The sequence below is a fragment of the Metarhizium brunneum genome, chromosome 1 (genome assembly GCF_013426205.1).
Source record: "Metarhizium brunneum chromosome 1, complete sequence".
NCBI classification, from domain to species: domain Eukaryota; kingdom Fungi; phylum Ascomycota; class Sordariomycetes; order Hypocreales; family Clavicipitaceae; genus Metarhizium; species Metarhizium brunneum.
This window is the reverse complement of record NC_089422.1, coordinates 6,347,820-6,372,989: the sequence shown is the minus strand read 5'-3', so window position 1 is coordinate 6,372,989 and position 25,170 is coordinate 6,347,820. Positions and strand designations below refer to the sequence as shown.

The 25,170-nt window shown below is 52.8% G+C and overlaps 10 protein-coding genes across 10 annotated transcripts; 4 read left to right on the top strand and 6 right to left on the bottom strand.

Annotated features, from left to right (window-relative positions):
* Window positions 1-205: 205 nt before the first annotated feature.
* G6M90_00g019370 (uncharacterized protein) lies at window positions 206-1,197 on the bottom strand (the record flags this gene model as incomplete). Its single annotated transcript, XM_066129832.1, has 2 exons — window positions 206-1,107; window positions 1,164-1,197. The coding sequence occupies 2 exons, from the start codon at window positions 1,195-1,197 to the stop codon at window positions 206-208; spliced, it is 936 nt and encodes a 311-aa protein (XP_065985900.1).
* A 926-nt stretch (window positions 1,198-2,123) lies between these two features.
* G6M90_00g019360 (uncharacterized protein) lies at window positions 2,124-3,039 on the top strand (the record flags this gene model as incomplete). Its single annotated transcript, XM_066129831.1, has 3 exons — window positions 2,124-2,385; window positions 2,447-2,475; window positions 2,530-3,039. The coding sequence occupies 3 exons, from the start codon at window positions 2,124-2,126 to the stop codon at window positions 3,037-3,039; spliced, it is 801 nt and encodes a 266-aa protein (XP_065985637.1).
* Window positions 3,040-3,215: 176 nt separating this feature from the next.
* G6M90_00g019350 (uncharacterized protein) lies at window positions 3,216-4,829 on the bottom strand (the record flags this gene model as incomplete). Its single annotated transcript, XM_014693120.1, has 4 exons — window positions 3,216-3,959; window positions 4,021-4,242; window positions 4,298-4,499; window positions 4,552-4,829. The coding sequence occupies 4 exons, from the start codon at window positions 4,827-4,829 to the stop codon at window positions 3,216-3,218; spliced, it is 1,446 nt and encodes a 481-aa protein (XP_014548606.1).
* Window positions 4,830-5,668: 839 nt separating this feature from the next.
* vlmB (Verlamelin biosynthesis protein B) lies at window positions 5,669-6,355 on the top strand (the record flags this gene model as incomplete). The annotated part of the gene is made up of 1 exon (XM_014693121.1): window positions 5,669-6,355. The coding sequence occupies one exon, from the start codon at window positions 5,669-5,671 to the stop codon at window positions 6,353-6,355; it is 687 nt and encodes a 228-aa protein (XP_014548607.1).
* A 281-nt stretch (window positions 6,356-6,636) lies between these two features.
* Window positions 6,637-8,635, bottom strand: G6M90_00g019330 (uncharacterized protein; the record flags this gene model as incomplete). Its single annotated transcript, XM_014693122.1, has 2 exons — window positions 6,637-7,537; window positions 7,599-8,635. The coding sequence occupies 2 exons, from the start codon at window positions 8,633-8,635 to the stop codon at window positions 6,637-6,639; spliced, it is 1,938 nt and encodes a 645-aa protein (XP_014548608.1).
* Window positions 8,636-9,684: 1,049 nt separating this feature from the next.
* phoD (Alkaline phosphatase D) lies at window positions 9,685-12,135 on the bottom strand (the record flags this gene model as incomplete). Its single annotated transcript, XM_014693123.1, has 10 exons — window positions 9,685-9,896; window positions 9,978-10,224; window positions 10,295-10,390; window positions 10,463-10,662; window positions 10,716-10,828; window positions 10,901-11,042; window positions 11,098-11,167; window positions 11,220-11,386; window positions 11,452-11,611; window positions 11,674-12,135. The coding sequence occupies 10 exons, from the start codon at window positions 12,133-12,135 to the stop codon at window positions 9,685-9,687; spliced, it is 1,869 nt and encodes a 622-aa protein (XP_014548609.1).
* A 1,394-nt stretch (window positions 12,136-13,529) lies between these two features.
* On the bottom strand, window positions 13,530-14,591 carry G6M90_00g019310 (uncharacterized protein; the record flags this gene model as incomplete). The annotated part of the gene is made up of 1 exon (XM_066129830.1): window positions 13,530-14,591. The coding sequence occupies one exon, from the start codon at window positions 14,589-14,591 to the stop codon at window positions 13,530-13,532; it is 1,062 nt and encodes a 353-aa protein (XP_065985927.1).
* A 2,179-nt stretch (window positions 14,592-16,770) lies between these two features.
* Window positions 16,771-17,448, top strand: G6M90_00g019300 (uncharacterized protein; the record flags this gene model as incomplete). The annotated part of the gene is made up of 1 exon (XM_014693125.1): window positions 16,771-17,448. The coding sequence occupies one exon, from the start codon at window positions 16,771-16,773 to the stop codon at window positions 17,446-17,448; it is 678 nt and encodes a 225-aa protein (XP_014548611.1).
* Window positions 17,449-18,289: 841 nt separating this feature from the next.
* sec1 (Protein transport protein sec1) lies at window positions 18,290-20,766 on the top strand (the record flags this gene model as incomplete). Its single annotated transcript, XM_014693126.1, has 5 exons — window positions 18,290-18,323; window positions 18,390-18,427; window positions 18,510-18,597; window positions 18,657-19,045; window positions 19,108-20,766. The coding sequence occupies 5 exons, from the start codon at window positions 18,290-18,292 to the stop codon at window positions 20,764-20,766; spliced, it is 2,208 nt and encodes a 735-aa protein (XP_014548612.1).
* Window positions 20,767-21,783: 1,017 nt separating this feature from the next.
* Window positions 21,784-24,337, bottom strand: G6M90_00g019280 (uncharacterized protein; the record flags this gene model as incomplete). The annotated part of the gene is made up of 3 exons (XM_014693127.1): window positions 21,784-23,945; window positions 24,018-24,151; window positions 24,240-24,337. The coding sequence occupies 3 exons, from the start codon at window positions 24,335-24,337 to the stop codon at window positions 21,784-21,786; spliced, it is 2,394 nt and encodes a 797-aa protein (XP_014548613.1).
* Window positions 24,338-25,170: the final 833 nt, after the last annotated feature.

Here is a 25,170-nt window from a genome sequence, read left to right as displayed (position 1 = left end):
CGACGGAGAAGAGGAGCAGAGCAGATAGATACTCAACTTGACTTTTTGAAGAACGAAAATAATGGCCCCCGATCGTCCCGGGGAAAGTCCAAATCTAAACTCCGTCTCAGCCATCTCACTCAGAAAATCACCCCCAACACCGGTCGCTCATGATTTCTTGCAACAGCCATACTATCCCCCAGCTCCTTAAACGGGGAACTCAACCCTATATCCCCTCCTCCTTCTCCCTCTCCAGTCTCCTCCGATTAGCCTCGGCCCACCACCCATTAATCTCACTCTCACCCTTCCATCGCCCCTGCTCATCAAGCTCCCCCCACGGCTTGGGACTCAAAATATAATGCACATTCTTCACCTCCGTGTCCCTCCAGATCGCACCATGCACATCCGCAGTTCTCATCGTCTTCAGAGCGTTATACACATATGGCAGCGGAACCCATCGACCCCTGTACAAATCCGCCAGCAAATCCTGATCCGGAAAAGCGTACGTTTCTCCATGAGCATCCATGTGTTCTATAATCTGTTCGAACAATACCTCGGACGGATTTATAACCAGCAGCCCGCTATTCAAGTCCCCTAGGCTGCGTGCCGGATCAGCGCCTTCCACCTGAGCCAGGTCCGGATTATCATGCTGGTGTGTAAACGCGCAGTTGGCGGGGATCCAGGTAGACGGGTAGTGAGGCTTTTTGAGCGGATTGCAGACACAGGCGTGTCCGCTCGCGAATACCCGCTTGCTCGTCTCGGAGCCGGACTCGCTGAGGGAGACGGGGTCGAGGGCCAGGTCCATGAGCTCGTCCATGTTTTTGAGAACGAGCATGTCAGAGTCGAGCTGGACTACACGCGAGAACTGGGTGAGCGAGAAGGCGATGAGCTTCGTCCAGCAGTCGTTGAAGCGCGCATCCTCGAGATACTTTTTGCCGGATCTAGGCGCGATATAGGGAACGGGGATCGATGGGATCCCACGGCGAGAGAGGGCAGCTATACATGAGGAGGGGAGGGAGGGTGTGTGGAGGGCAATGAGGGGATATGCGGATTTGACGGTGCGGAGGGAGTGGTTGAGGGTTAGGAGGCCTGGGAGGTAGGACTCGTTGGTGATGAGTGTGACCCAGGCTTCAGGAAGTTAGCATGACGAGGCGACGTGGTCGGTATAGCGAGGAGGGACATGCCTTTCTCTGAGTGTATGATAGGAGGCACCGCCATCATGGACGGTATGAAGTGGTTTTGGGAAGCGATGCCACGTCTCTTGAGGTGGACGGAGTAACGTGAGGAATATTGTCGTGAGGATTGACGTCGTGGGATGGGGGGCCCATATGGGGCCGGCTGGCGCCGAGTTGACTAAGACACTAGCACATAGGTGAGAGACAACAACGGACTGGATTTCATTGCACGGGGAGAGAACATCCCTGAGCGAAGAATTGATAGGTTATCGTGGCAGGTCACCATGCAATCACCGACAAGACCGCGAAATTGAGCCAATGGCATGGACATTTGAGCCATAGAAGACGACGCTATTAGAGTGCTTTGGGGCTGCAGGGGACGCGATGGGCAGCGCGCGATAGAAGCATGCAAAAAGACAACTTGCCAGGAAAGGCTTCATTTTAAACTACTATATTATTGATCTTACATAAATTGACGTATTTTGGAATTCACCCCAAATTACAATACAGGAGGAAAAGCTGGGGATTGCATTAATTTAAACCCGCCAGCATAAATAAAATAGCTCTGGCTTCTCGGAGGTGGAACCCAAGCTTCAAATGCTGTGGGTCCCACGGATACAGTGATCGGCGCCTAAAACTCTAAGCAAAAGCGGCAAGTACGGGTCCGCAAGGCTCATGTGTCTTCACATTCACCAGTACTGCCAGTAATGCGCATATGACGTCATCATTCCCAGCGGTGAAATGAGGGGGCCAAGCTGCATTTGTAATCGGTCAATACATCAATCTTCAGCCTGAAGCGTTTCCCGGTTGCCTTTACGGAGTACTCGTCTTCAATCTCCGTGCGACTGAGAACTGCTTGGATAGCTACACTCTCAAATAATCGTCTGTGCCATAATCTGCAAATCGGACCTGCAGTCATCAAAGCATAGCTCCGACTCTTTCGCTGCACCGTCATCGAACCCACGAACCATGGCCTCATCTCATCATGTCCTTCTCATCGGCGGCCACGGCAAGATTGCTCAGCTGCTCACGCCCTTGCTGCTCAAAAGATCATGGACCGTGACCAGCATGATCCGTACTCAGGAGCAGGCCCCTGCCATTGAGAAGCTCGGCAGTGGTTTGCCTGGCAAGCTCCACGTTCTGGTCAGCAGTGTGGGTGAAGTTTCTACACAAGAACGTGCCGCGGCCATTTTAAACAACGTTAAACCTGATTACGTCGCGTGGAGTGCCGGTACATCCCACCAGATACACAGATTTTTGCAATTGCGAGAGTAGTGACTGATCTCGAACAGGCGCCGGCGGCAAAGGCGGCCCCGAAATGGCATGTGAATCACAGCCACCTTGAACCTGGCCGTCGATTGCTAACATTTCACAGACCTTCAAGATAGATCGAGACGCGGCAGTCCATTTCATCCGCGCTGCCGCTGACATTCCCTCTATTAAACGATTCCTCCTCGTGTCGTACGGGGGTTCTCGGCGCGCAGGGGCTTCGTGGTGGCCAGAGGGCGAGTGGGACGAGTACAACAAGAAGGTCAACTACGGCGTGCTCGCGACCTACTACAAGGCCAAGATTGCTGCGGATGAAGTCCTCTACGAGACGTCCAAGAAGAGTTCTACTCTTGTTGGCATTTGCCTTCGACCAGCCACGCTTACTGACGAACCTGCTGGCAAGGTTGAGCTCGGCAAGACGGCTCATGTAAATGGCGATGCTAGCAGAGCTACAGTGGCGGCCACCGCAGATGCCTTACTCGCTGCAGACGGTGTCAAGAACACATGGCTTGATCTTCAGGGCGGCAGTGAAGACCTTGACGCGGCTGTAAAGAGATGCATCAAGGATGGAGTTGATACAGCCGAGGGAGAGGAAATTTTTACTTCCAGAATTTAATAATTGATTAAAAAAGGTCCGCAAAAATATTCCTATCTACAGACGTGGTTAAAACAAAATACAATACTCTGCCCAACATTTACTTTTCTTCTTTCCCTGAACGTGTCTTCAGCCAAGGATTGTTTTCTACCCATCAAACACGTCGCATAGTCTGTCGTCGGTGTGCGGCACTGGAATTAGATGCGCGATGGACTGGTGCGGCCATTCCAATCCTCAAGCCTGACAACCTCTCCAACACATTTACCACATCCGCAGCGCTTTGTTCCATGGCATTGGGACTCGTTGAATGAGTCATACGTTTCCACTGATGAGATGCCCAACCTGCTCTCCAGGCGAGTGCCCCGAGGGTACTCGCACACACCCCCATAACCGAGCCTTGCTTTGAGCGTCTTAGCCTCGGCCTGGACATCTGACCAACTGGTGGTGAAGAAGATGATGGCATTCCAAACACCCTGGAGGGGCAACACACAACCGCTTGCAATGCTGAGAGGATAGCTGACTTGCCCCCCGTTCCAAAGGCTGTAAATCCGATTAATCGAGCTAGGGATCCATGTAATCAGCACCGAGATGCCAAAAATGCCACTCGTCCGCAGATAAGCCATCTTGACGGGATCCAAACGCTTGAGCTTCATCGAGGCCGTGGATTTCAACGCCCCAAATTTCCCGACTAGCGCATTATTACTATTAGTGTATCGCCCCCCAGAAGAACAAGTCGTCTCAAACAGCTGTGTAGGTATAACCCTCTCGCTATCCGAGTCATTGTGGGAATCTAGCCATGATCGGCCGCACATTCGAGAGGGTATTCTGTGCACAGCTGTAGGGAGAACGGGGATATCATCGTCGATAAACCCGGGGAAGTTGGTCGTGACTTGGACTTCTGTGATTGCGAGTCCATAACAGACATTTTGTCTCGTAGGGTTCTGCTGAAGTTAGATCTGTCTCTCTCTCTCTCTCCTCGTGACTGATGTACCGTGTTCTTACCTCTTCTCCAGAAATCTTGTTTTCGCTATCCGTCAGAGATCCATTGCGCCAATTCCTAGTTGGGTTTTGGAACGTCACATTCCGCAGCTGGTTCCTGCTACGAAAAACATGGTATCCCACAGCGATGTAGATCAAAATAGAGAGGAGGATACAGATCCAAATGGGAATGTAGTACGCATAAAGACGAACAATGCTCCATTTGGGCCGGATCCAGCACCACAGCTTGAGCTCCTGTCAGAATAGCCTTCCAACATGCAGGTATATCTGGGATACTCACGGCTGCGTCGCCAAAGACTGGGCCTCGCTCTTCATCACGAATAGAAACAAGCACGATAGCAGGCAGCAGTGGCCCCCCGAAACAAACCACGCAATATATCCACTTGTATTCCTGAAACTTGCTCGGGTTGGCGTTATTAAAGAATACCAAGAAGACATTGAATGCCATTGCAAACGACCACCAGGGGTCGGCTTGCATGAACCTGCAATCCATTGTCAACAATGCATTTACAAAACCTTGGCCACTCCGCTTACCACTCGAATATGAACCCTTGGGCCTGACAAAGCGTCGACTCTTCGCCCATCCGAAGCCCGTCGTACCCTATCATGGAGGCCACGCTCGCGCCAGCGTTTGCCATGGACGCAAACACGAGAAACGTGTTTGGAGTGGTGCGGAGTTTCTTGAATGCCAGGAACGGAGCGACGGTGAGGAGGATGGCGGCCATAGATAGACCTGCCCCTGTTCGCTCAATGGTGATGAGGGTGTTGATGTGGTTTGTGCTAAGGGTCGATCCATCGTCGCTGCTCTCCATGGTGATGAAAGCTGGTTGCAGGTAATGGAAATGGTTAATTACGGGTTAGATGTGAGGTTTGCAAATGTAGAGAAAACTGTAGAATGGCAGAGGCAGATTTTGGCGTGGTTTTCTCATGATGAGATGGACCTTTTTCCACGCGTTGGACTGTCGGCTGGTCAAGATGATTTGCCAGCTGGCGAGAGTATAAACGGCCCATGGCAGTTGGCAGGTAGACAGGCATTATGAGTGAGATGGACAGAGATGGCTGTGAATTTTACTACATATTAGAGGGCCACTTTGGATGACATTGAGGTCTGTGCATAATGGTCAGTCATCGGCATGCAAACGGATGTTTGCTGGTAGAAAATGATTTCAGCGCAACAAGTGTTGGTGCCATGTCTGTTGATAAATTAACCATGATACAAATACTTGGCTATCCAGTATGCTATTTCATACCAGCCTACCCACTAGGTACGGTGCCTGACTAGGTACCTAGGTAGATGGACACTTGATATTCCACACAGAATAGGTGGTTATATACCTTGCAATGGATAAATACTTCTTGACAAGGCGGGTAGTCGTGCGTGGATATTCACAGTCTGCCGAGATAACTGCAGGCACTTACACGTCGGGACTAGTTGTGCGACCGTACGCGGAGCCGTCCGCACCCCCACACAAGTAGCCACAGCACCAACCACCCACCCCGACTCACGGGCCTCGCATAGCCGAGGTCTCCATTTTCCCCATACCAAGTTCATTCACTTATCAATCAGTGAAGAATCAACACCAACAACTCCTCGACAAGCCCATCAATCCTCCCCAGTTTCACAACCACAACCACAACCTCCAACCCTATCATGTCAGAAAACAATAAACCCTCACAGCTCACCCCTCTCGATCGGGTACTCAGTCCCGCCCTCAACCTCCACCCGCCCAACACACCACCAAGCCTCTACCCATCCGCCCTTTCACACTTCACCTCGATCCCCTGGTGCGCCGACCTCCTCCTGAGCGAAAACAGCCCCTACGGCACGGGCCCCTCAATTCCGTTCATCCCCCAATGCTTCAACCCCGTATCCCCCCAGCACGATCAGTTCGTCGGCGCAACGCTCGCCTCAGAAAGGGGCCTAAAGCACGTGCTGTCCTTCTTCCGCCCCGACGACGAGACGCACCTGCGGGATCCCGCACGGCCCATCACGCGCGTGGACACGCTGTTTGCCGTGGGCGACGGGCTAAGCGGCTACCACAACATCATCCACGGCGGCATGACCATGACCATGGTGGACGAGAGCATGGGGACCGTCAACGAGATCAACACGGCGCTGGGCAAGGACGGGCTCGTGCACAAGCTGAGCAGCGTGACGGCTTCCCTCGACATCAGGTTCCTGCAGCCGGTGCCCGTCCCGGGTGTGGTGTGGGTCACGTCCTGGACCGAGAATATCCAAGGGCGGAAAACGAGGATGAGGTGCGAGGTCAAGGACGGGCAGGGCGCGGTTCTGGCAAAGGCCGCCAGTACGTGGGTGGCTCTCAAGCCGAATTTATAAGGCGCCGCCAGGGCGGGCGCGTTGGCCGCTCAACATGGCAAGCAGATGAGAGCATTGGGTTTAGCATTGTCACATACATTAAACACGTGGTTACGGGCATGTGCGGCGAGGCTGATCTACAAAAAAAAAGTGGTATCACATTATACAGAAGCATATAGAATACTAGACCAAGGGGACCAACTCAAGCGCTGACAGGCACTCAAACTTGAGGCTTTCGGAAATTGCAAGCACATGACACCACCAACCACCACCACCCTTTTCAACAGCCAACCGGTAGATTTTCAAGCTTCCACTGCTTTGCCCTTATTCGAGGGTTCTGACCCTTTCAGGGCATCTTTTATCGTATGGGGGTTCTCTAGGAGGGCCAATGCAGCTTCTCGTTTACTCTTCTTCCCCGATTCAAAGGTTTCATCGCGATCATTCAGCTCGCTCTCTGCCGAGCTGATACTGCTCAGACTCCTGTTCATGACCAAATTAACCATATGGCCTTCCTTCTTCTTCGCGCTGCGCTGATCCTCCTTCAGCTTTTGGAGCTCCTCATCCTCACAGTGCAAAGTGACGACGCCCAAGTTGGGAAAGTTCTTCTCGAAAAATTCCTTGAGTTTGGGTAAAATTGACTTATCCGGTCGGTAGGTCCCAGAATCATTATCGATGAAAAGCTGGTAGTACGCCGGGTTGGCGGGCGGCGACTCATCGGGCGGGCCACCTGAGATGGGATCCTTTGGGTGTGTCTTCTCTGCGGGTTCGGGATCATCCGATGCGACGGGTCGTTCAAGCCGTCGAATGAAGAATTCTCCAGAGCAGGCAATGTACGTCTCTACGTTAGAGTGCATGGTATGCTTGCTCAGAAGGTCAATGCCGAATTCTTTGCCCGTCTCGGTGAACCGGAACAGGCCGTCCAGCGTAAGTACATAGGTAAACGTTCGGCCGCCTTCGTCAAAGTGGGCGAGTCTGAGAAAGGCTTGGGTCGCTTCTTCAGAGCATGGCTCGAATGAGCCCCATTCTGTGGACTGGTCGTAGTTGTACACGCGGTTATGTTGCTTGTGCAGCGCCATGTTGAGAATTTTGCCACGGATGCCCTTTGACGAGAACATGGAACTGATGATGGGTCTGAACTCAACATAGCGGTGGTACAGTTCAGGTGGTACGGGGCCCTGTAGTTGCATTTCGTTTGCTTGGAAGCTATAAAATCCATCAGAATCGCAATTTCTTTTGTCCATGAATGGGGACGCCTTTCGCTTACTCGTATTTTTGACTCTTCTTTTCCTCGGGTTGACCGGTGCTCGTGGCCTGACGAGATCCCCCTTCCTGGTCATGTTCCTCATCCTTGTTCACTTTTGTGCCTGTTATTCTCCCAATCATGGGACTAAAGTGCTTTGTCCACCTCGTTGGCCCAAGGGTACACATCTGGGCAAATGGAGGATCTGATTTGCCGAGGACTTCGATGCTGACGCAGAGTTTTGGGGTGAGATGAGTATCAGAACGCAACAAACTTGCGATTCCCTGAACAAACAAAGCTCGCTTGCTGATGACGCGTTTCTTGGCCGCATACTCCTTACCCGGTGGAGGAATTCCTTCCCACTGTTCAAATACTTGAGGCACTTCGATGGTCACGTTTCCCAGGCGGTCGTCATGGTCAGCGGCGTCCTCATCGTAGAGGCGACACTTGAGTTTAAATCCTGACGGAGGCACATTTGCGACCACCCACTCTTCGTTCCATTCCGGCTCTGTCGTCTTCCTAATGGTGCGAGTGCGATGGACGAGGTCAGGGTCCTCCTTGTGTCTCTTGGGGTTGGACGCCGTGAGGGTGGCGGTGAGAAACGGGTCAGAGGAGGCAGTACTAAAGTCGGCCGGTGGTAAGTTGGCAGCATAGCGAAAGGTAAATCGAATGGTATAGCCTTGAGGCGCGTCTGGCAGCGGTGTTGTGTCGAACCCCCCAGGAGGCTTCTTGCCCTTGATGGCCTTTTTCAGACCAGAGCCATTCGCTTGCAGTGATTTGGGTTTGAGTGTCGGCCCTGTTTCGTTTTCTCGAGGCTGTGAATGCTTGGTGTTGGAGGTGCCCTGGCCCGCGTTGTCGTCGGTTTCGTTGTCAGCGTCGTTGGCTGCCTTGGGTGAATTTGCGGCATCGGGCTTGGCCTGGGGACTCTGATCCGCGCCATTGGCTTGGTCTACAGGATCAGGTAGATTGGCGATGTCGGATTTCGTCTGCCCGGCACCGTTGACACCGTTGACACCGTTGGTATCGGGTGTAGCCGATGGGCTTGGGGCAATGGTGGCCATTTGGCAGTGTTGAAGCTTGGGCCCAAAAGCCAAGCCAGGCCGCTCCTCTAATCTAGTGACAAATTTTTGTTGAGCTTAGTTATGCGTGTTGCAGTGTTGCGCGTTGATTAATGAAGTTTCAAAGGCCAGACAGAGTATGCGCTTGCTTGCCGGCCTTATATTTATGTATGCTGGAACATGGATGTTTGGAATATTTGTTGTGCTTCTGTTTTTAGTCTCAGGCGCCACAAGGAGAGTCAATGTTCAAGGAATGCGACCTGTCAACAGCTCCAAGTTCAGGATAACGAGTTCAGGACAATGGTCTCAGGCGACGGATTAGGGAACAAAGAAGATTAGGCGTCGGAGAGTCAGGGCTGAGAAGAAAAGGAGCCGGCGTTGTAACAAAGCCAACAAGAGGGCATCCTCGCCATGGCCGTCCGAACTCCGTCTCGGCCATCATCCGCGAATATTTCTCCGACAAGATTGCGAGACTGGACTGTCGCAAAGCGCGAAGTCAATATGTGACGTCAAGTGGCACCCTTGGAGGTGCCGGGATGCCGGGATCAGCGCCCCAAACGCCCCAAACAGGGCACCAGGCCGTTTATCGACTCTTGACAACAGGCCTGCGAACATCAAGCCTCTCGGGGAGCTTGAGTCAAGGTTTGAGGCTGGTAGCGGAGCAAGCACTGGGCAATGTGAGCGGTCCAGATTCCTTTTCTGACATTGACGAGGATGGCTACCGAATATTCCGAGCGGAAGTTGACCAGAATCATAAGCAAGTGCACGGGTCGTTCCTTACAGGTCAACTATTATTTCCCAGTGAGAGTCAATAGTGGGTGCAGGTAGGTACCTAGGTACATAGGCTGGCCCGAATACGAGGTGGCTGGGAAAGGGCACTGGGTCAACTGGACGCTTCCCTGCCGTCGGTGAAAAGCCGTCCGGTCAATGAAGTCTGGTCAACTGCCAAATTGCATCAAACACTACGCAGTACCAGCTTTTTTATTTCGCTTTTGCCATGTTAAAAATCATCAATTGAGCCTCATTTTCCGACGCACCACCCCGTCTTCTTCTTACAAGTACATCTTCTCAAAGCCAATAACCTCCCACTTACCGGTATTCGTATTCAGCGTCAAGTTGCTATGTTTGACCTGGCCGTCTCTCAGCGCCCCCGACTCGACCTTCCCACCAGCAATCGGACGCTCCAGGTGATTCCCGCCCGCAACAATGCTAAAGTTGGCCAGGGGAATATCCCAGCCGTTTCTGGTCGCGACGGTAGGGCAGCCTAAGCACGTAATCACGTTTGATATATTAGTCCTCCAGCTCTCCGTTGTTGGGCAGCAAGATCATCAACCCCGAGGCTCACCGTAGTACTGCGCAGTCGCCTTGTCAGGCGTAATCGTCAACTCAAAGTATCCACGGTAATAGCCTTCCTGCCACCCAAGCTCCTCGTTGCGCTTCACCAGGCTTCGAGCACTGTCACCGGCAATAGGCTCGATAGGTCCATCTTGACCACTGGAGCTGACGGCCGTGCCGGCGAGTTCTACGCCAATGGCTCCGTTTCCGGTGGCCTTGTCGTACGGCTTGTTTCCAAGCCAGGCGAGATCAGACGCCTACTATCATCATCAGCAGCAGCAGCAGCAGCTTCACTCGTTCCTGTCCCGATATTTGTTATTTACGTACCCAGTTCTGGTGAGAGTCTCCCGCCAGGAAGATGTTGTTGTCAATCTCGTTGTCGTACATGTGTCGCAGGGTCCTATTGCGGTTGGCAATGTAGCCCTAATATAATACGCCGTCAGCTGTATTATCAACCTACAAATCTGATGGCATATCACTGTAGGCTCGACTTACGTCCCAGGCGTCGCCATTTAGACCCCGGTTGTCGTTCTGCAGGATGCGCGAGAAAACAATCTGGTTACCAATAATGCGCCATGTGGCACCTCGCTCCTTGGACTGACTGAGAGACCGGTAAAACCAGTTTTCCTGACGTGCTCCCATCAACGAGCGGCTCGGGTCATCTGCAATCTCGCTAATGTAGTGTTTGTTCCAGTCTCCAGTTGATCAGTGTGTTGATTCATAACTGGGCCTTTTTCAGCGTACTTACAAAGGTCGGTGATGCTCCGGTCATAGTTTCGGGTGTCGAGGATTATGAGATCCATCAGCTTTCCCATCTGGAAGGATCGCCAAACCCGCAGACCGTCGTCGACGTCGGTTTGACTATGTACACAACAATCAGTCATTCCCAGCTATCACATTGACAGGAAATCTGGCAGGAGAAAAAAATAGTACCGAATTGGCATCCACTCGAAATAGGCGCGAACAGCATGTACTTTGCGGGTATCGACAGTAACTTTGGTACCAGACTTGAGGAATGAGTCCTCAGTGTTATTAAGACCACTGAAGCCATCCCTGTAGCCATTATCTGCAAACTCTGTATCTGACATCAGCATACGGTCTCTCATGCCATGCCACCCGATTCAATTTACCGTGGTCATCCCACGTAGTGATCCAGGGGGAGTTCTTAGACAAGAGTTGCAAATCGGCATCGCTTCGATACTGTCCTCGTGTGAGTAATCAAAATCATGACAAGAACACAGCAATGACAAACCAGCCCGTGGCGAGTCCTATAGTCCCCTAGAGTCCAAATGGTTCCAGAGGGTTTGGTAGCACGCTCACCACCCCTTCCAGTCTCATAAAGGTAGTCACCAAGGTGGATGGCATAGTCGTGCTTATCCTTCCTTGCGGCATTGCCATAAGCGTTGAAATAGCCATTAGCTGCAGACATTGTCAGCCCTCGATCCATCTTCAGTCCAAGGCAGTGGAGCCAGTCCATCACTCACGAAAGTTGCTGCAAGAAAACACTGCAAAGCTCAACTTGGAAACAGCATCGTCCCTGGCAGGCGCAGTCTTGGTACGGCCAACGGGACTCTTGTTGGAAGATGCGCAAACGTTAAACTGATAAAAGTACGTGGTCAAGGGTTTGAGCCCCTTGGCCTCGACCTATATGACACAACCACAATCAGCACTTTTCTCCGACCACACCGCTGACGAAGCTTTCCTACCTTGACGGTATAATCAATGTCTGAGGTCGTGTATGCCTTGCCGCTAGCCACAACCTTCTGGCTGGTGCTATTCGCGCGCTTGCTTTGAAACACCTTCCACTCGACGCAGATGGGGTTAGCATCAGCCTTGATATACTTGTCCGTCTCATGGCTCCAGAGAGGAGCCGTTCCATTGACAGTTGCCTCGCTCTTGTCAGACTCGTTTCGAGGGGCAACACGGGTCCAGAGGATGACACTCTCGGGCCACGGGTCGCCAGAGGCAATGCCATGGGTGAAGTGCAACTGCGACGGCTCATGGGCCACGTTGCCGCGCTTCCATGACCGACGCTCGACAAGGCCAACGTCAATGCCCAGGCTCTCATGGCGCCTAGACGGGCTGTCGTAGTTGACGTTGCCGTCGAAGCTGGCAGTAGCCGTGCCGGCCAGGAGGCTGGTTACGCAAAGCAAGAACTGAGGCCTCATTTTTCTTCTTCTTATGTCTTCGAGTTTTACAGCCAGATATGTGCCTTGAGACACTCTCCTCCATGGCCATGTCTATTGCCACGAGGAAGAGCAGCATAGTTATATCTGGATTCTGGTCCAATTCCCTCTTCACAACCCCCTATCAACCAGAATCACCATCTCATCTCCTCCATGCATTCTCCCCGCAACCTCGTCCTACATTGGCCGGCTGCATCGTCCAACAGAATGCCCCGGATACATACACGTTTCCGCGTAATTTCCACGTATTTCGAAACCGCACGCGTCGGTCTGTCTCTAGCACACGCGACCTCAGATCACTCCTCCTCTCCCGGCAGGACCAGAGGACTCAGGGGACGGCTCGGTCTACAAATGTAGATTGTTCGAGCGGGGGTTGGTCTACGGCATCAGCCCGCGGTTGTACCATGGCGCCTTCAATATCGGCAAGATTCGAGAAATGATCGGCAGGAACATGCCCAACGTGCACATCGCTTTATCCCCAATTGGCCACGGACCTCGGAGGGAAAGGCCATGGATTTGGCCATCAACCTCGCGAGTCCATGTCCGGTTTAGTCTTGCAGGCTTTCCCATCACAGACACTAGCCAGTGCGGAGAGCTGCGGACAAGACAATTGCCCGCGTCCTATTTCCAGGATCTTGTTTGCGTGTTCTTGGCAAGTTCAACATCCACCTCGTAATTGGTAATTCAAGTCACTGCCATTGGCCTGCTCCAGTCGGTGCGGGCTCGTCGGCAAAACATATGCAAGTAAGCACGTGGGGCCGGTTGTTAAGTCTAATTGTTGAGTTATTCCAACGTTCTGCCATGTCCCAACTTCTGCAACGTCGAGGTCACGGGCGAATCACCCTCCGGCTGATTATCTCCCATGCACAATATGACGCGTGGGCTGTTCTCGTGCAAGGCAAAGGGTGGCAGAGTTTTGAGCACGTGGTTTTGACCTGAACCAGGTTCTTCGTCACGGACAGATGCGACGCCCTTGCGAGTCACAATCTAGGCCATAGGCACAGAGCTACATGAGTCAAATTCCTTGCTGGCTCCGTATACTGGCTACTACGTCGCATGTGTCTACTTGGTCAAGGTAGACATACATGGCCGTAGTGAGTGTTTTTCAGAAGCCAAAGTAAACTAATGTTGAGTTTGCTAGCACGAACAGCATAGTATAAGAGAACTCATCGAACCGGTACGGTAGAAGCTATTTCAAATAATCTATTCAACTTCTTTGGAACTGTAAATATATCTTCAACTTGGTTAGACCTCGTGAGTATAGGAACCGATCGCCGTCCCTGAAGTCATGTCAACCGTGCTGACAATTGTAACGAGCCGCATTAGGGGCTAACACATCGTATGCAGTACCAAGTAGAGGGCAGGCAACCTTCCGACTATACGCCGGATCGAACGCTGGACGGGCTCTTCAGACATTTTGCAATTGTCGGCGAGCGTGCTTCGGCCGCCGGCTCTCGTGCATCTGACTTGACGCTAGTCTTGACTCTCTTCTTGCTCTGTTGTGTGCTCTTATCATTGCTCGTATCTAACAATGGTGATTCTTTTCCCCTGGCTAGTCTTTTACATCGGGTAGGCGTTACAAATACACATCTCGACTTTCCCCTTCCACCGCTAGCGGTACGGGGTAAGTTAACGTCATGACTTCGTGTTGGCGTCGATATTCGTTTGGCAGGGACTGACTTTGGCGCTGTGATATTGTCAACTCCTTCTTTGGGAGATGTTGGACCAACTGCCAGCTGTTCCACAAACCCTCTCGAATTCAAAATTGCTGGCTTTCGGGCTAGATCCGATATAGGGTGTAGATTCTGGGGAGCGCCCTGGGCAAGCTGATATTTCTTGCCAGAGATCTGCTTCACCGGGCCGTAATTTATAGCATGCTTGAGCAAGTCTCGCTTCTCTGAGTCGCTACACAGTGGACTCCTGAAAATGTCCCCAGAGAATGTGATCGGGTCTTCTAAATCCAAAACGCGTTCGAGAATGGCCTGTGCAGCCGTGTCGCTGCCGGGCTTCAGGTCGGTTTCCATAACGAAGTCGGGATATATGGCGCTCTGTCGTAGGACATATCTTTGACGTGCTTTAATTAAAGCCGTAATAAGGTTCCTAGTGTTCATGGGCCGAATATGGATGTTTGAGTTCCTTCTACCCAGCGTGGTCACGTCGTTCCAGAAACGCAATGGGCCAAAGTCATGCAACATATGCCACTTCCGGCTACATGCTACAAGGGTTCTAAGGATGAAGTTGGTTACATCCAAAGTGATGTTATTTCCTGCATTTTCAGGACACAATTCTTGTATAAGGGCCTTGTCCTCGTGCTTGCTCCCCAGAATGGTGTCACCGGCGGCGAAGTAGAAGCCATGGAGTCTTGAGAGAATACGATCCTCTATTTCGAGCCGCAGCGACCAGGTGTTGCGATCATGGTCTCTAAACGGATCATTCATCTGGGAGTTCTAATAATACTTGTAAGATACTGAGGTATGCGGATACAGAAAGTGGTGTGATTGTCTTGATGCATACCTGGGATTCCACAAGTCCCGCACGACTTGGAGCAAATCGAGGAACCGGGCGTGACGCAAAATCTATTTGCTATGGGGAGGGTTTGATGGTAAATTTGATTCGATTTCTAGTCTTGTTTTATAAAGAATCAACTACAATGTGTTGCCGGCACCGGTAAACATATAGCTTGCCAGCTGGGGTTGGCACCTGGTTGGCACCTGCCACCTGATGCCAGCATTTTAGCTGTCCGACACGACTGTCCGTTGGACGAGACCAATATTCTACGACTGGCAAAAATGAGGTAGTTGGAATCAAGTACTACTTCGCCAATTCAACAGCCACTACCTAACTGGGCAGGCGCCCGACGCATTCATACAATATCGGGGAATAGCCTGAGAGTGTTGCATCTTGTCGCGTCCAAGTTCACCACTCACTCCTTCAATACCTTCTCCAAAAGAGGTAAGACCTTTCTCAAAACATCAGGGTCTCCAAGCGAAAACCTCAGATACCCCCTAGAGTCGTTCGTTCCTTCATCCGGAAACAAAACGAACACGGAACTGCTAACAAGCTCGGCTCCTTGACAACCAGAAGTCCAAACTCAAAGTGGTCAACAGCCTCCCCGTTGTTGCCGAGAATCTGTATGAATCCCGTGCCTCCGCCTTGAGGCTTGCATGTGGTGCGTCGGCACAGTTTGTTACGCCGTATACATTCGTCAAGCAGAGCAATGCTTTCCCTACACAAAGCCAGATGATGCTTAAAAAGGTTCCGACGCACCTCGGGACCAAGGGCGTATGCCGCGACTCCATCGTCCAGTCGTGAGACAGAGATGGTGGTGTAATCCCTTGCTATGAGTATTTTGCGCAGAAGGGCAGCGTTTCTGGATATCACCCATCCTGCTCGCACCCCAGGAAGTCCCCATGCCTTCGACAGAGGGCCTATCGAGATGGAATTCTCATATCCCAGCGACTCAACTGGTGGCGGTGTTGGATCGTCCGTACGGAAAAGGGGGGTCAAGACCTCGTCGCAGAAGATGGCAATGTTGAATCGTTTGGCTAACGCCACAACCTCCTCAAGGAAAGATCTGGGGGGGTTGGGGTTGGGGTTGGGGTTGTTTCAATTTGGTTGTTTGGTCTGCTTGGCACCTCGGGCGTCGAGTGAAGCTCGGCAATGCACATACGCAACTTGGCCGAGCCTTCAAAGGGGCCATAATCGAGCTTGAGATCAGGGTCAATAGCGTCAGCGCGGAGAGTGGCTGATAGCTGGCGTAATTCAGCAATCGAGAGAGCCTTTGCACAAGAATATACACCTTGTCAAAATGAATGGAACAATCGAAGGTTTCCCTAGGCAACACACCGTGAAGAGTAACCTGGCACTTTGGCTGCAATTTGTCAGAGGTTTGCTTCAAACTTGACATCAGTCGTCAGATATCAAACACATACACCTTTCTCACGGACTAAGAGTATATCGGCTGCTGTTTGATGTCTACCAGATTGGAAGAGGGCTTACTCCAATTATCAAGAGGGAAGTCATTGATTCTCTACATTGTATAAGTACCCGCTTAGGTAGAGAAGTGGCGATGACTTTGAAGTTGGTGGGATCTCAAAAGACAGACAGACTGCGTAATTGACGCGATAGAACTCATGTTATATGTTAATATCCGGCTCAAGTCACCACGCACGCCGCTCCGATACTGGAGTAATGAACATGTCGAAATTGTCCTCCAGGGTTCCACGTCTTATAACACGTTACAGCCGTCACCTCGGGATACTGAGCAGGAAGCAGAAGCAGGGCCAAACAATGAGTATCGACACCCAAATTCTTCTCAACGTTCAAGCGTGCTTTTATAAGGTATTTGAAGGGTCGGTAGTTCAGAACAAGTTGTCTGCTAGACCAAGGTACATCCGCCTGAAAACTTCAGGGTAAAAGGGTTGAAGGGTCAAAGTGGGGCGCGACTTGTAGTAGAGCCTCGTGGTTTCGCTTCAGGGTCCCAAGACTCCCAACCCATGTTTGTCATAGATCGATCCCTCCTTCATACACAAAAAGTCGCACCAGAGTCGTGGCGACGGGACCTGCCGAACGGATCTGGTGACTGGTCACAAACGGGTTTGGTGTTTTTGCCCTGTCATGCGCCGGCCGAGAGACGACTCTGAAGATGACGAGATTCCGCTGCACCACAAGAAGCCCTTTGGATCTGGGTTGAAGCGCAACAAGATCGAGTTTGTGCGCGCCACGGAATCAGACGACGGCACAGCAGCCGTCTCAAAGCCCCGAGTAGCGACTGCCATTGGCGACTTGTATGCGAGCATAGTTTTGGGCGATGGTCAAGTCAACTCTGTTTCTGCGCCGGCAACGACAACAGCCAGCCCCCAACCAGACGTATGCCCAGTCTGCTCTCTTCCCATCACCACGTCATTGAAGGAACATGAAGCATCACTGGCTCATCAAGTAAGCATGCCTCACTCACATCCACCGTCGGCACTGGACCGGTCACGAATGGGCTTGCGAGCCCTGAAGTCCCAAGGATGGGACCCGGATGCGCGACGTGGTTTGGGCGCGGAAGGCGAGGGAGTGCGATATCCCATCAAGACAAAGGCCAAGGATGATAACCTGGGCATCGGTGCGGCCGAATTACTCGAGAGGCAGAAACAGGAGGCCAGGGAGCCACCGCCCCGCAAGTTGACGGGCAAGGAACTGAAGCAGGCTATGGCAAAGGAGAAACAAAGGGCGGAGCGGCTTCAGGCAGAAATCTATGGCAGAGTTGACGTGGAGAGTTATCTGCGACGGCAAATGGACGATGAATGAAGGCATGGTACGGAGTACTCCGTACGTCGTCGACAACGAAGTTGAGAGCAGGAAAAGAGCTGGGTCGTTTGTACTGGTATTATAAGTACATACTACGGAGTACTTGTGTCAATATTATTGTATGCAGAGGATAATTTTAGCTGGAGAGACAGAATGCATGTCCAGACAGGGCGTCATTCGAGTTGGCACGACTTGTCTGTGGATGCTTCCCGAGTCGACGTGCTTGGACGTGCTTTACCAATTCAGTTGCTATTGTCCGTGAAGCTAGCTGATCAATGACGGACGACTCACCGGCAGCCTTGACTCACGGGTGCCACCGGCGCCATGCTAAAGTAGGCACCGAGTCTTGTCAAGCATGCGGCCGCATGCACAAGCTCAAGGTCCGAGTTCCCGGTGCGTCTCAGGAAAAGGCTCGACTTGGCTGCTTGGTGCTTTGGTGCTTGGTGCTTGCATGTCGTGGGGCCTTGTTCCAGGCCGGCATCCTGCGACAACCACTTGACCGTCTGGTGAAATGGAACCAGACTCGACCAGACTCTCTCACCTGGTCCTTCATCCTCGGCCCTTGAGTCCTTGACAACCCCGCCAAAACACCAAAGCGCCACCACACCGTCTCTGCTAGACCAGCTCTTGCCTCCAACCTTCGCCATTTCGCATACGGACCGGCGACAGAACCACTCGTCCCCCTTGGCTGCACATAGCTGTGACCTACACCGACATCAACATCTTCATCGCTCTCTCGCCCCGCCATCCAGTCTCCTTCCCACCAGACCGTCCTTCCTCGAGCAACCCCCCCGTCTGAGCTGTCCGCGACGAGAGCAGAGGAGCTCTCCTGCTGCCCACCATGGGGTTCTCGGCGACCCAGGAGCATCATGATGGTATGGAATAGGCCGGTTGCGCTGAAGCTGCTTCGACTTGGATTGCGACTAATGCCCGTGCCGCAGCCATCCTGCAAGAGATCCAGAATCGTACCCAAGCAGACGTAAGCCCCGGGACTGCCCCCTTCCCCCCCCCTCTGCGTACTCGACAACAGCACGCGCGCTAATGTATGGCGATTCGAACAGTGGAAATATCTCATTGTCGACGAGGCCTCGAAGAAACTCATTTACAACTCTGTCAAAGAGGATGATATTCTCAGTAGTTCTATAGCCAGTCAGTTTAGCCAAGCCCCCGATCTGTCAACCAGCGCATCCGCCAACTAACCTCGGCAGCCATCGAACGGATCGAGGAGCGGCGAGAGCCGAACCCTGGCATGGAGGCCATCTATTTTCTTACCCCGGAGCCGCACATTGTTGATTGTCTCCTTGCCGACTTCGACAGGAGGCTGTACGGACGAGCATTCTTGATATGGACAAGCTTGTTGGATCCTAAGCTGAGCCGCAAGATTAACGAGTTTCCTGGCGTCGGGAGCCTGATGGTGCAGCCGCAACAACAAAGACCAGGATCAAGACCTGTAGCAAACCCCAAAACCCTCCTTATCGACTTTTATCCTCGCGAATCGCACCTCGTTTCATTTAAAGATCCCTGGAGCTTTCCCATTCTTTATCATCCCGCTTGCAACAACCTGATTCCAAAGCACATGCGAATACTGGCGCAAAGGGTAATAATATTCCATGTTTCCATCTCCTTTTGATCTGTCATCACAATTGCTGAGGCCGCTAGATTGCTGGTGTCTGCATTACTCTAGGAGAATATCCCAAGGTCCGATATTACCGACCGACCGCCGCGTTTCACGAAGCTTCGGTGCTTTCTTCTCACCTGGCTAGATTTGTACAAGAAGAACTAGACGTTTACGCTGAGTGGCACAAGAACGAATACCCGCCCCCGTCGAACCGACCGCCCTCAACACTCATAATTACCGATCGCTCAATGGATCTTATGGCACCATTGCTGCACGAATTCACCTACCAAGCCATGGCGCACGACCTGTTACCCATCAAAGATGGTGACAAGGTGACGTTTCACACCACAGTAAACGCCGGCACCAAGGACGAGAAAGAGGAGGACGTGGAACTTTGCGATGATGATAAGATTTGGGTCGACAGTCGACATAGGCACATGAAAGATACCATTGACAAGCTCATGGGTGATTTTCAAAAGTTCATCGACGAGAATCCCCACTTCACCAAAGACACAGAGAACGGAGGCGCTCCGACTCTCAACACCATGAGAGAAATGGTTGCAGGTCTCCCGCAATTTCAACAAATGAAATCTGCATATGCACTACACCTCAACATGGCCCAAGAATGCATGAACGCGTTCCAGAACCACAAACTTCCAGATCTAGCATCCGCCGAGCAAACAATGTCAACGGGCTTAGACGAGGACTACAGGAAGCCCAAGAATATTCTTGAAACGGTTGTGGGTTTATTAGATGACGAGGCAGTACTGCCAGCCGATCGCCTGCGTCTGATCGTAATATATATCCTTTACAGAGGCGGGGTCATTACAGAAGACGTCAAAAAACTGCTCCTTCATGCAGCTTTACCGCCCCAAGATGGTGAAGTCATTACCAATATGGAGTTCCTGGGAGGCAAAACATCATATACCCTTAAGGAGCCGCGACAGCAGCCCCCGCCCTTGTTTCCCAAGGATCCCAAGGCCTTTCAACCAAACGAAGACTATGCCCTTTCTCGATTCGACCCGGTCCTCAAGCCCGTGCTCGATGAGCTCACCAAGGGAACGCTGGACCAAACCATTTTCCCTTACGTCAAACCACCCTCAGACCCAAATGAAGACCTCCTTGCAGCACAGGGCGGGTCTCTCCGTGCCGGGCGACCAAACTGGGCCGCTGCAGGCCGCCGACCGCCCGAAAACCGCCAAAGGATCATCGTCTTCATGGCCGGCGGCGCCACGTACTCGGAAAGCCGCGTCTGCTACGAAGTCGGCCGCGAAAAGAGCCGCGACATCGTCCTCGCCACCTCTCACATGCTAACCCCCAAGCTCTTTATCCGCCAAGTCGCCGACCTAAGCCGCGACAAGCGCCAACTCGATATACCCATGGAACGACCCAAGCCCCGTGCCCCAGCTCACTTGTTTGAACGTCCACCCCCACCGCCGAGCCAGCAGCTCAACCCCGGCGCCGGTCCTAGGATGGCTGGCAATCCAGGACGAGCACCACCACCACCAACTGGTGGCCTCCCGGGTCGCCCAGTCGTGCCCCCTGGAGGAGCACCCTTGCCTCCCGTACCGCCGCCCGCACCGCCCGTGTCCTCCATGTCCAACCTCAATCTAAACTCCAATGGCGCTCCTCCCGCCAAGCTGCAGGGGAAGCCACCCAAAGAGAAGAAAAAGAGAAACTTCCTGGGCATGAAGAAGTAGGATTCTTTGCGGAGAAGAAGGTTCGATCACAGAACTGGCTCCCATCACGGGAATAGCTAGACGAACGCAATTGGATTGTACATGGATATCTGTTGGACAGACATGTATGACTGGCGCCAGGGTAGTGCCTGCATGGGACGATTGTAGTAGTGCGCGTACAAGTACAATAGGATAATTGCCGTAATTGAAATGGCGAAGAATGATATTTGCCTACATATACTCCAACACTCCCAAACATATATACATATACCTTGCTTGAGAAGGGCGCCAATACCACACTTTGCATTTACTGAGGCGTTGCCAGTGATCATAACTAAGCATGTACACCACGGCCACGGGCTGTTTCCACCCAATGGGCGAAATGGAGGGCAGAAACGAAACATGGAAAACGCCCATCGCGTCAAGATGCCAATTCCCAAGCTTGTCCACCCGGGCTCGCACCAAAAACCATTCACATTCGCGACACCAGGCACAGGTTTCCCAATTCTGCATTTCATGGCTGCCAACTACACGCCAACTACACGCCAACTACCGAATACTAGTGAATGCCAGCACATTCACACCATCCTATTCCCATAATCCATACCAACCCTCACCACCCGTGCTTTGTGCCCCCCCCTATTCACAAACCCCCGAGAGAAAACCAGTCAGCCGATTTACACAACTCCATGCCCTTGTCGCCATTTTTACACATAATCATAAAAAAGCTAGTGATTTGTTTCTTTGCTAGAGATAATCCTCCAAGGCTGTTTCAGAGCTTCTCGCCCCGAGCAGTTAAAAAAAACGTAGGACAATTGGAAAAAAAAAAAGATGTGAATTTGGCGGGAGGGCCACACGGCCTACTAAACGCTACCATTAGAGCTATTGTTTTGCAGTGATGTAGTCTGGACCTCCGTTGCAATTCATCGCCAATAAGATTTGACATACAAACACGTTGTGAACAGCGCGAAAACAAGCTCCAAGCGCAGCGTGGCGGATCACGGAACAATAGTTGAGGATTTCGTCTTGTGCAGTGGTCTATGGGCGGCCATAAGCGGCGCCTCGACCGTTGTTGCCCGCAGAGGGAGGCATTCCTCGAGTTTCGAACGGAGGGCCACCGAATCCCTCGGGTCCGGGAGGAGGTCCGTTAAACCCGCCTAATCCAGGCGGCAAGAAGCCATGCGGCGGCGGACCGCTGAAAAATCCAGGAGGAGGCGGCGGCATATTCCTCGGAGGCATTCCACCCATTGCCTCTGGTGGTGGAGGGGGCATTGCACCAGGTGGAAAGTTGGGGGGAAACATTGGAGGCATGGGCATGTTGCGATTGGGACCGCCAGGGCCACCAAGACCACCAGCAAGCCCAGGAGGTGGAAGCATTGGACCTCCTCTCTGTTGGGGAGGTGGCATCTGTGCAGCACCAGCCATCCAATTTGGCGGCATCTGATCCAGTCCGGGTGGCGGGGGTCTCTGTAGGATCTGGGTTGGCTGAGCTTGTCGCGACTCCCGCTCAAGGCCATGGAACGACTCATCCATAGGAAACCCTGGAGGAGGCTGTGGACGCAATGCTCTCTCGTTGTTTCGGTTCTCCCGTCCGGGGAACTCCTGTTCTCGGTCGTTAAAAGGAGGCAACGGCGAATGCTTTTGAATTTGAGGTTGAGATTGGGAGGCAACACGCCCCTGATCAGGTCGATGAGCGTCTGGTGCCATCCTCATCAAATTCATCAGGAACTCCGTGTTGCTGTTGTTGCGAGCGGCATTTGGCTCAGCTCGATTGGCAGACCCTTGGCTGGAAACACGCTGATGGTGTCCAGCCAGATCTTGAAGAAGCTGCTCAGGCCGAGCAGACTGCTGTGGACGCGGGGCAAGAATCTCCTGGTGAGGCTGTTGGGATGGCGGGCGGCCAAGAGAGGTGTCTCTAGGACCAGCCCCATATTGGTGTAGAGGTTCCGGAGAGCCCATGGAGTTCTTGTTACCCAAGGGCTTGCTCTGGGGAGGAGCCGCAAAGGGAGAAGGGCCAGGCGGAGTGGCGCTCACAGATTGCTTTTGTAGCTTTGCAAGCAAAGACTGGAAGGCTTGTCGCTCTTCATCTGGAGCACCAGAATGTGCTGCTTCCTGACTTGGTACAGAGCCGAGAAGCGCAGCAAGTACACCAGGAGGAACAGGGGCCGATCCAGCGGTTGAACCTGGTCCGTTTACAGGAGGCCCTGCCAGTGGCGTCGACACTTCTGTTCGAGGTCGAGAGTCCCCTTGAGGCTGCGAGAAGAACGAAGTAAATCGAGAGGACTTCCCGCTGGTTTTTGACTTGGAGGATGCCGAGTCCTTTGGTTCGCTTGGCGAGGTCACGTCTGTGCTAGCGCTTGTTCCACCAAAGGCCAGGAAGAACTTGTCCGGACCGGTCTCAACCGGGGCAACAGGCAGGGAGGTTTTGGGAGGCTCAGCAGGAGTATCCGTTGCCTTGGCACTGGAGGATGATCCGCTCTTAGCTTTCTTCATCTGTTCCATCCACTTTTGGAAATCCTGCTGCGTGTGTGCCTCTCGAGCATCGGCTGGCTCGTCAAGCCATTCAGGATCACGTTCGTTTCGCTGATCTCGGTCACGACCCCAGCGACGGTCATTGTTTCGACCGGCACCGCGGTCGTCTGAGGGCTCGGCATCACGGTCTCTATCCCTCCAACTCTTCGTTCGGTCACGATCACGTTTCTCTGGCATGGGAGGAGCCTCATTGCTTTCGGTCGTTCGCCAGTTGTCGGCCTTATTTCTGTTGAGCCCGTTTCGGGGTGGGCGACCCTCGGTATCTGCAGCATCTTTGTCTCGGGTGAAGCCGTCGAAGGGGCGACCGGGACGTTCTCGGCCATTCTCACGATCATCCTTGTTGCTGATGGTGTCTTTTGATGGACGTCGGTCTTCGCGAAAATTGCCGCCCATCTTGCCGTGAAATCGCTCAGCGCCTTCAGCACCGAAGCTCTTGCGAGGCTTTACCATGTTCCATCCGTCGCTATCTTGGTCGCCATCGCCACGACGTCTGGCGGGGTTGGACCGGCCATCACGAAAACGATCTCCATCATTGTCGCCTCGATTTCGAAAGGTTATGCGGCCTGGAGAATCAGAATCTCTGCCGCTCTTATCATTTTCCACGGCCTTGTTTCCTCGAGCCGAGGAGAAGGCCATGCGAGGAGGGCCAAAGACGATATCATCTGGGTCTTTACAGGGGTTGAGTCCCAATTGTCAGCACATTGAAACCATGGAGCGAATTTCGGCTAGAAGGCACTGACTTGCACTGTTGCGGGCGACATGGCGATCCAAACCCGGCCGTCTGTTGGCCTGATCAAGGAGTGATAAATCGTTGGTTCTAGGTCTGTCATTGCTTGGTTTTACGTTTTGTCTTTGAAGTTGTTCGAGCGTTTGGCTGAGAGTGACGGGTTAGCGAAGGTCTGTCTACGTGGTGACAATGGCTCGCGGCGGAAGTCCAAGCGAAAGCCATGGGAGGGACTCACCCCATCCACTCCTCTGCGGGAGGGAGATTAGATGGTCTGGTACATAGCGGTGATTGCCGCAGATGCAGCAGAAAGTCTGCTGAGTATCGAGTGGCCATATCAGGGGGGCAGAGCTGTGATGCCCATCTGACAAACGGCCACCTTGACGCCGCAGAGGTTCGAAGACGAGGAAGGGTTCGGCGGTGTGACTTGGTCCGACTTTGGTACACGCGGCGGCAAAAGACGCAGACGGCTAAATAGATAAAAAGAAAAAAAAATCAGCGGCGCAGAAACCGTGATGCGAAGCTGTTGGGAGTTGGCGATGTAATCGACGTAAAGGGAGTACAGGGGCGAAACGTAGTCGGAGCTGTTGACGAGGCGGGATCAAGGGTGCGATGCGGTGGAGTCGTAGTAGTAAATGTTGGGCGAGGGAGGCGGGAAATGGGACCCGGTCAACCAAGGCGCGAAGGAGGTATGTAAGTATTGCAGTTTGCGGAAGGGGAGGCGGCTTCGACAGAGAGAGCGTGCGCGGTTCAGGTGCGGTAAGTTGGGAGGTAGAGCTTGAAGAAGATGTCGTGGGGGGAAGATTTTTGTGCGACGGAGCGGAATGAGAAGATTTGCTGGATTCGTACTGGGAGAAATGCGAATGAGGTCTCGAGAGGAGAGGTCAACGGTAGGAGGTCTTGGTTGGAGTGGTCAGGTCAGCTGTGTGTGCGTGCGCTCTCGAGAAAGTCGAGTCCAAGTCGAGGCGAGGCGAGTCCCAATAGCAATGGCCTGGACTGGCTTGCTGTGTGCCCCTTTGCCCTTTGCCCTCTGGCCCCGTGCCACCTGAAGCAGGTTTGGCAAGTTGGGCTGGCGTGCATCATGGGGTCAATCGGAGGCCGGAAAATCTAGCGGAGCATTGGCGGGAAGTACCATCACTGAGAAGGCACGGCTATAAGATACATGGGCT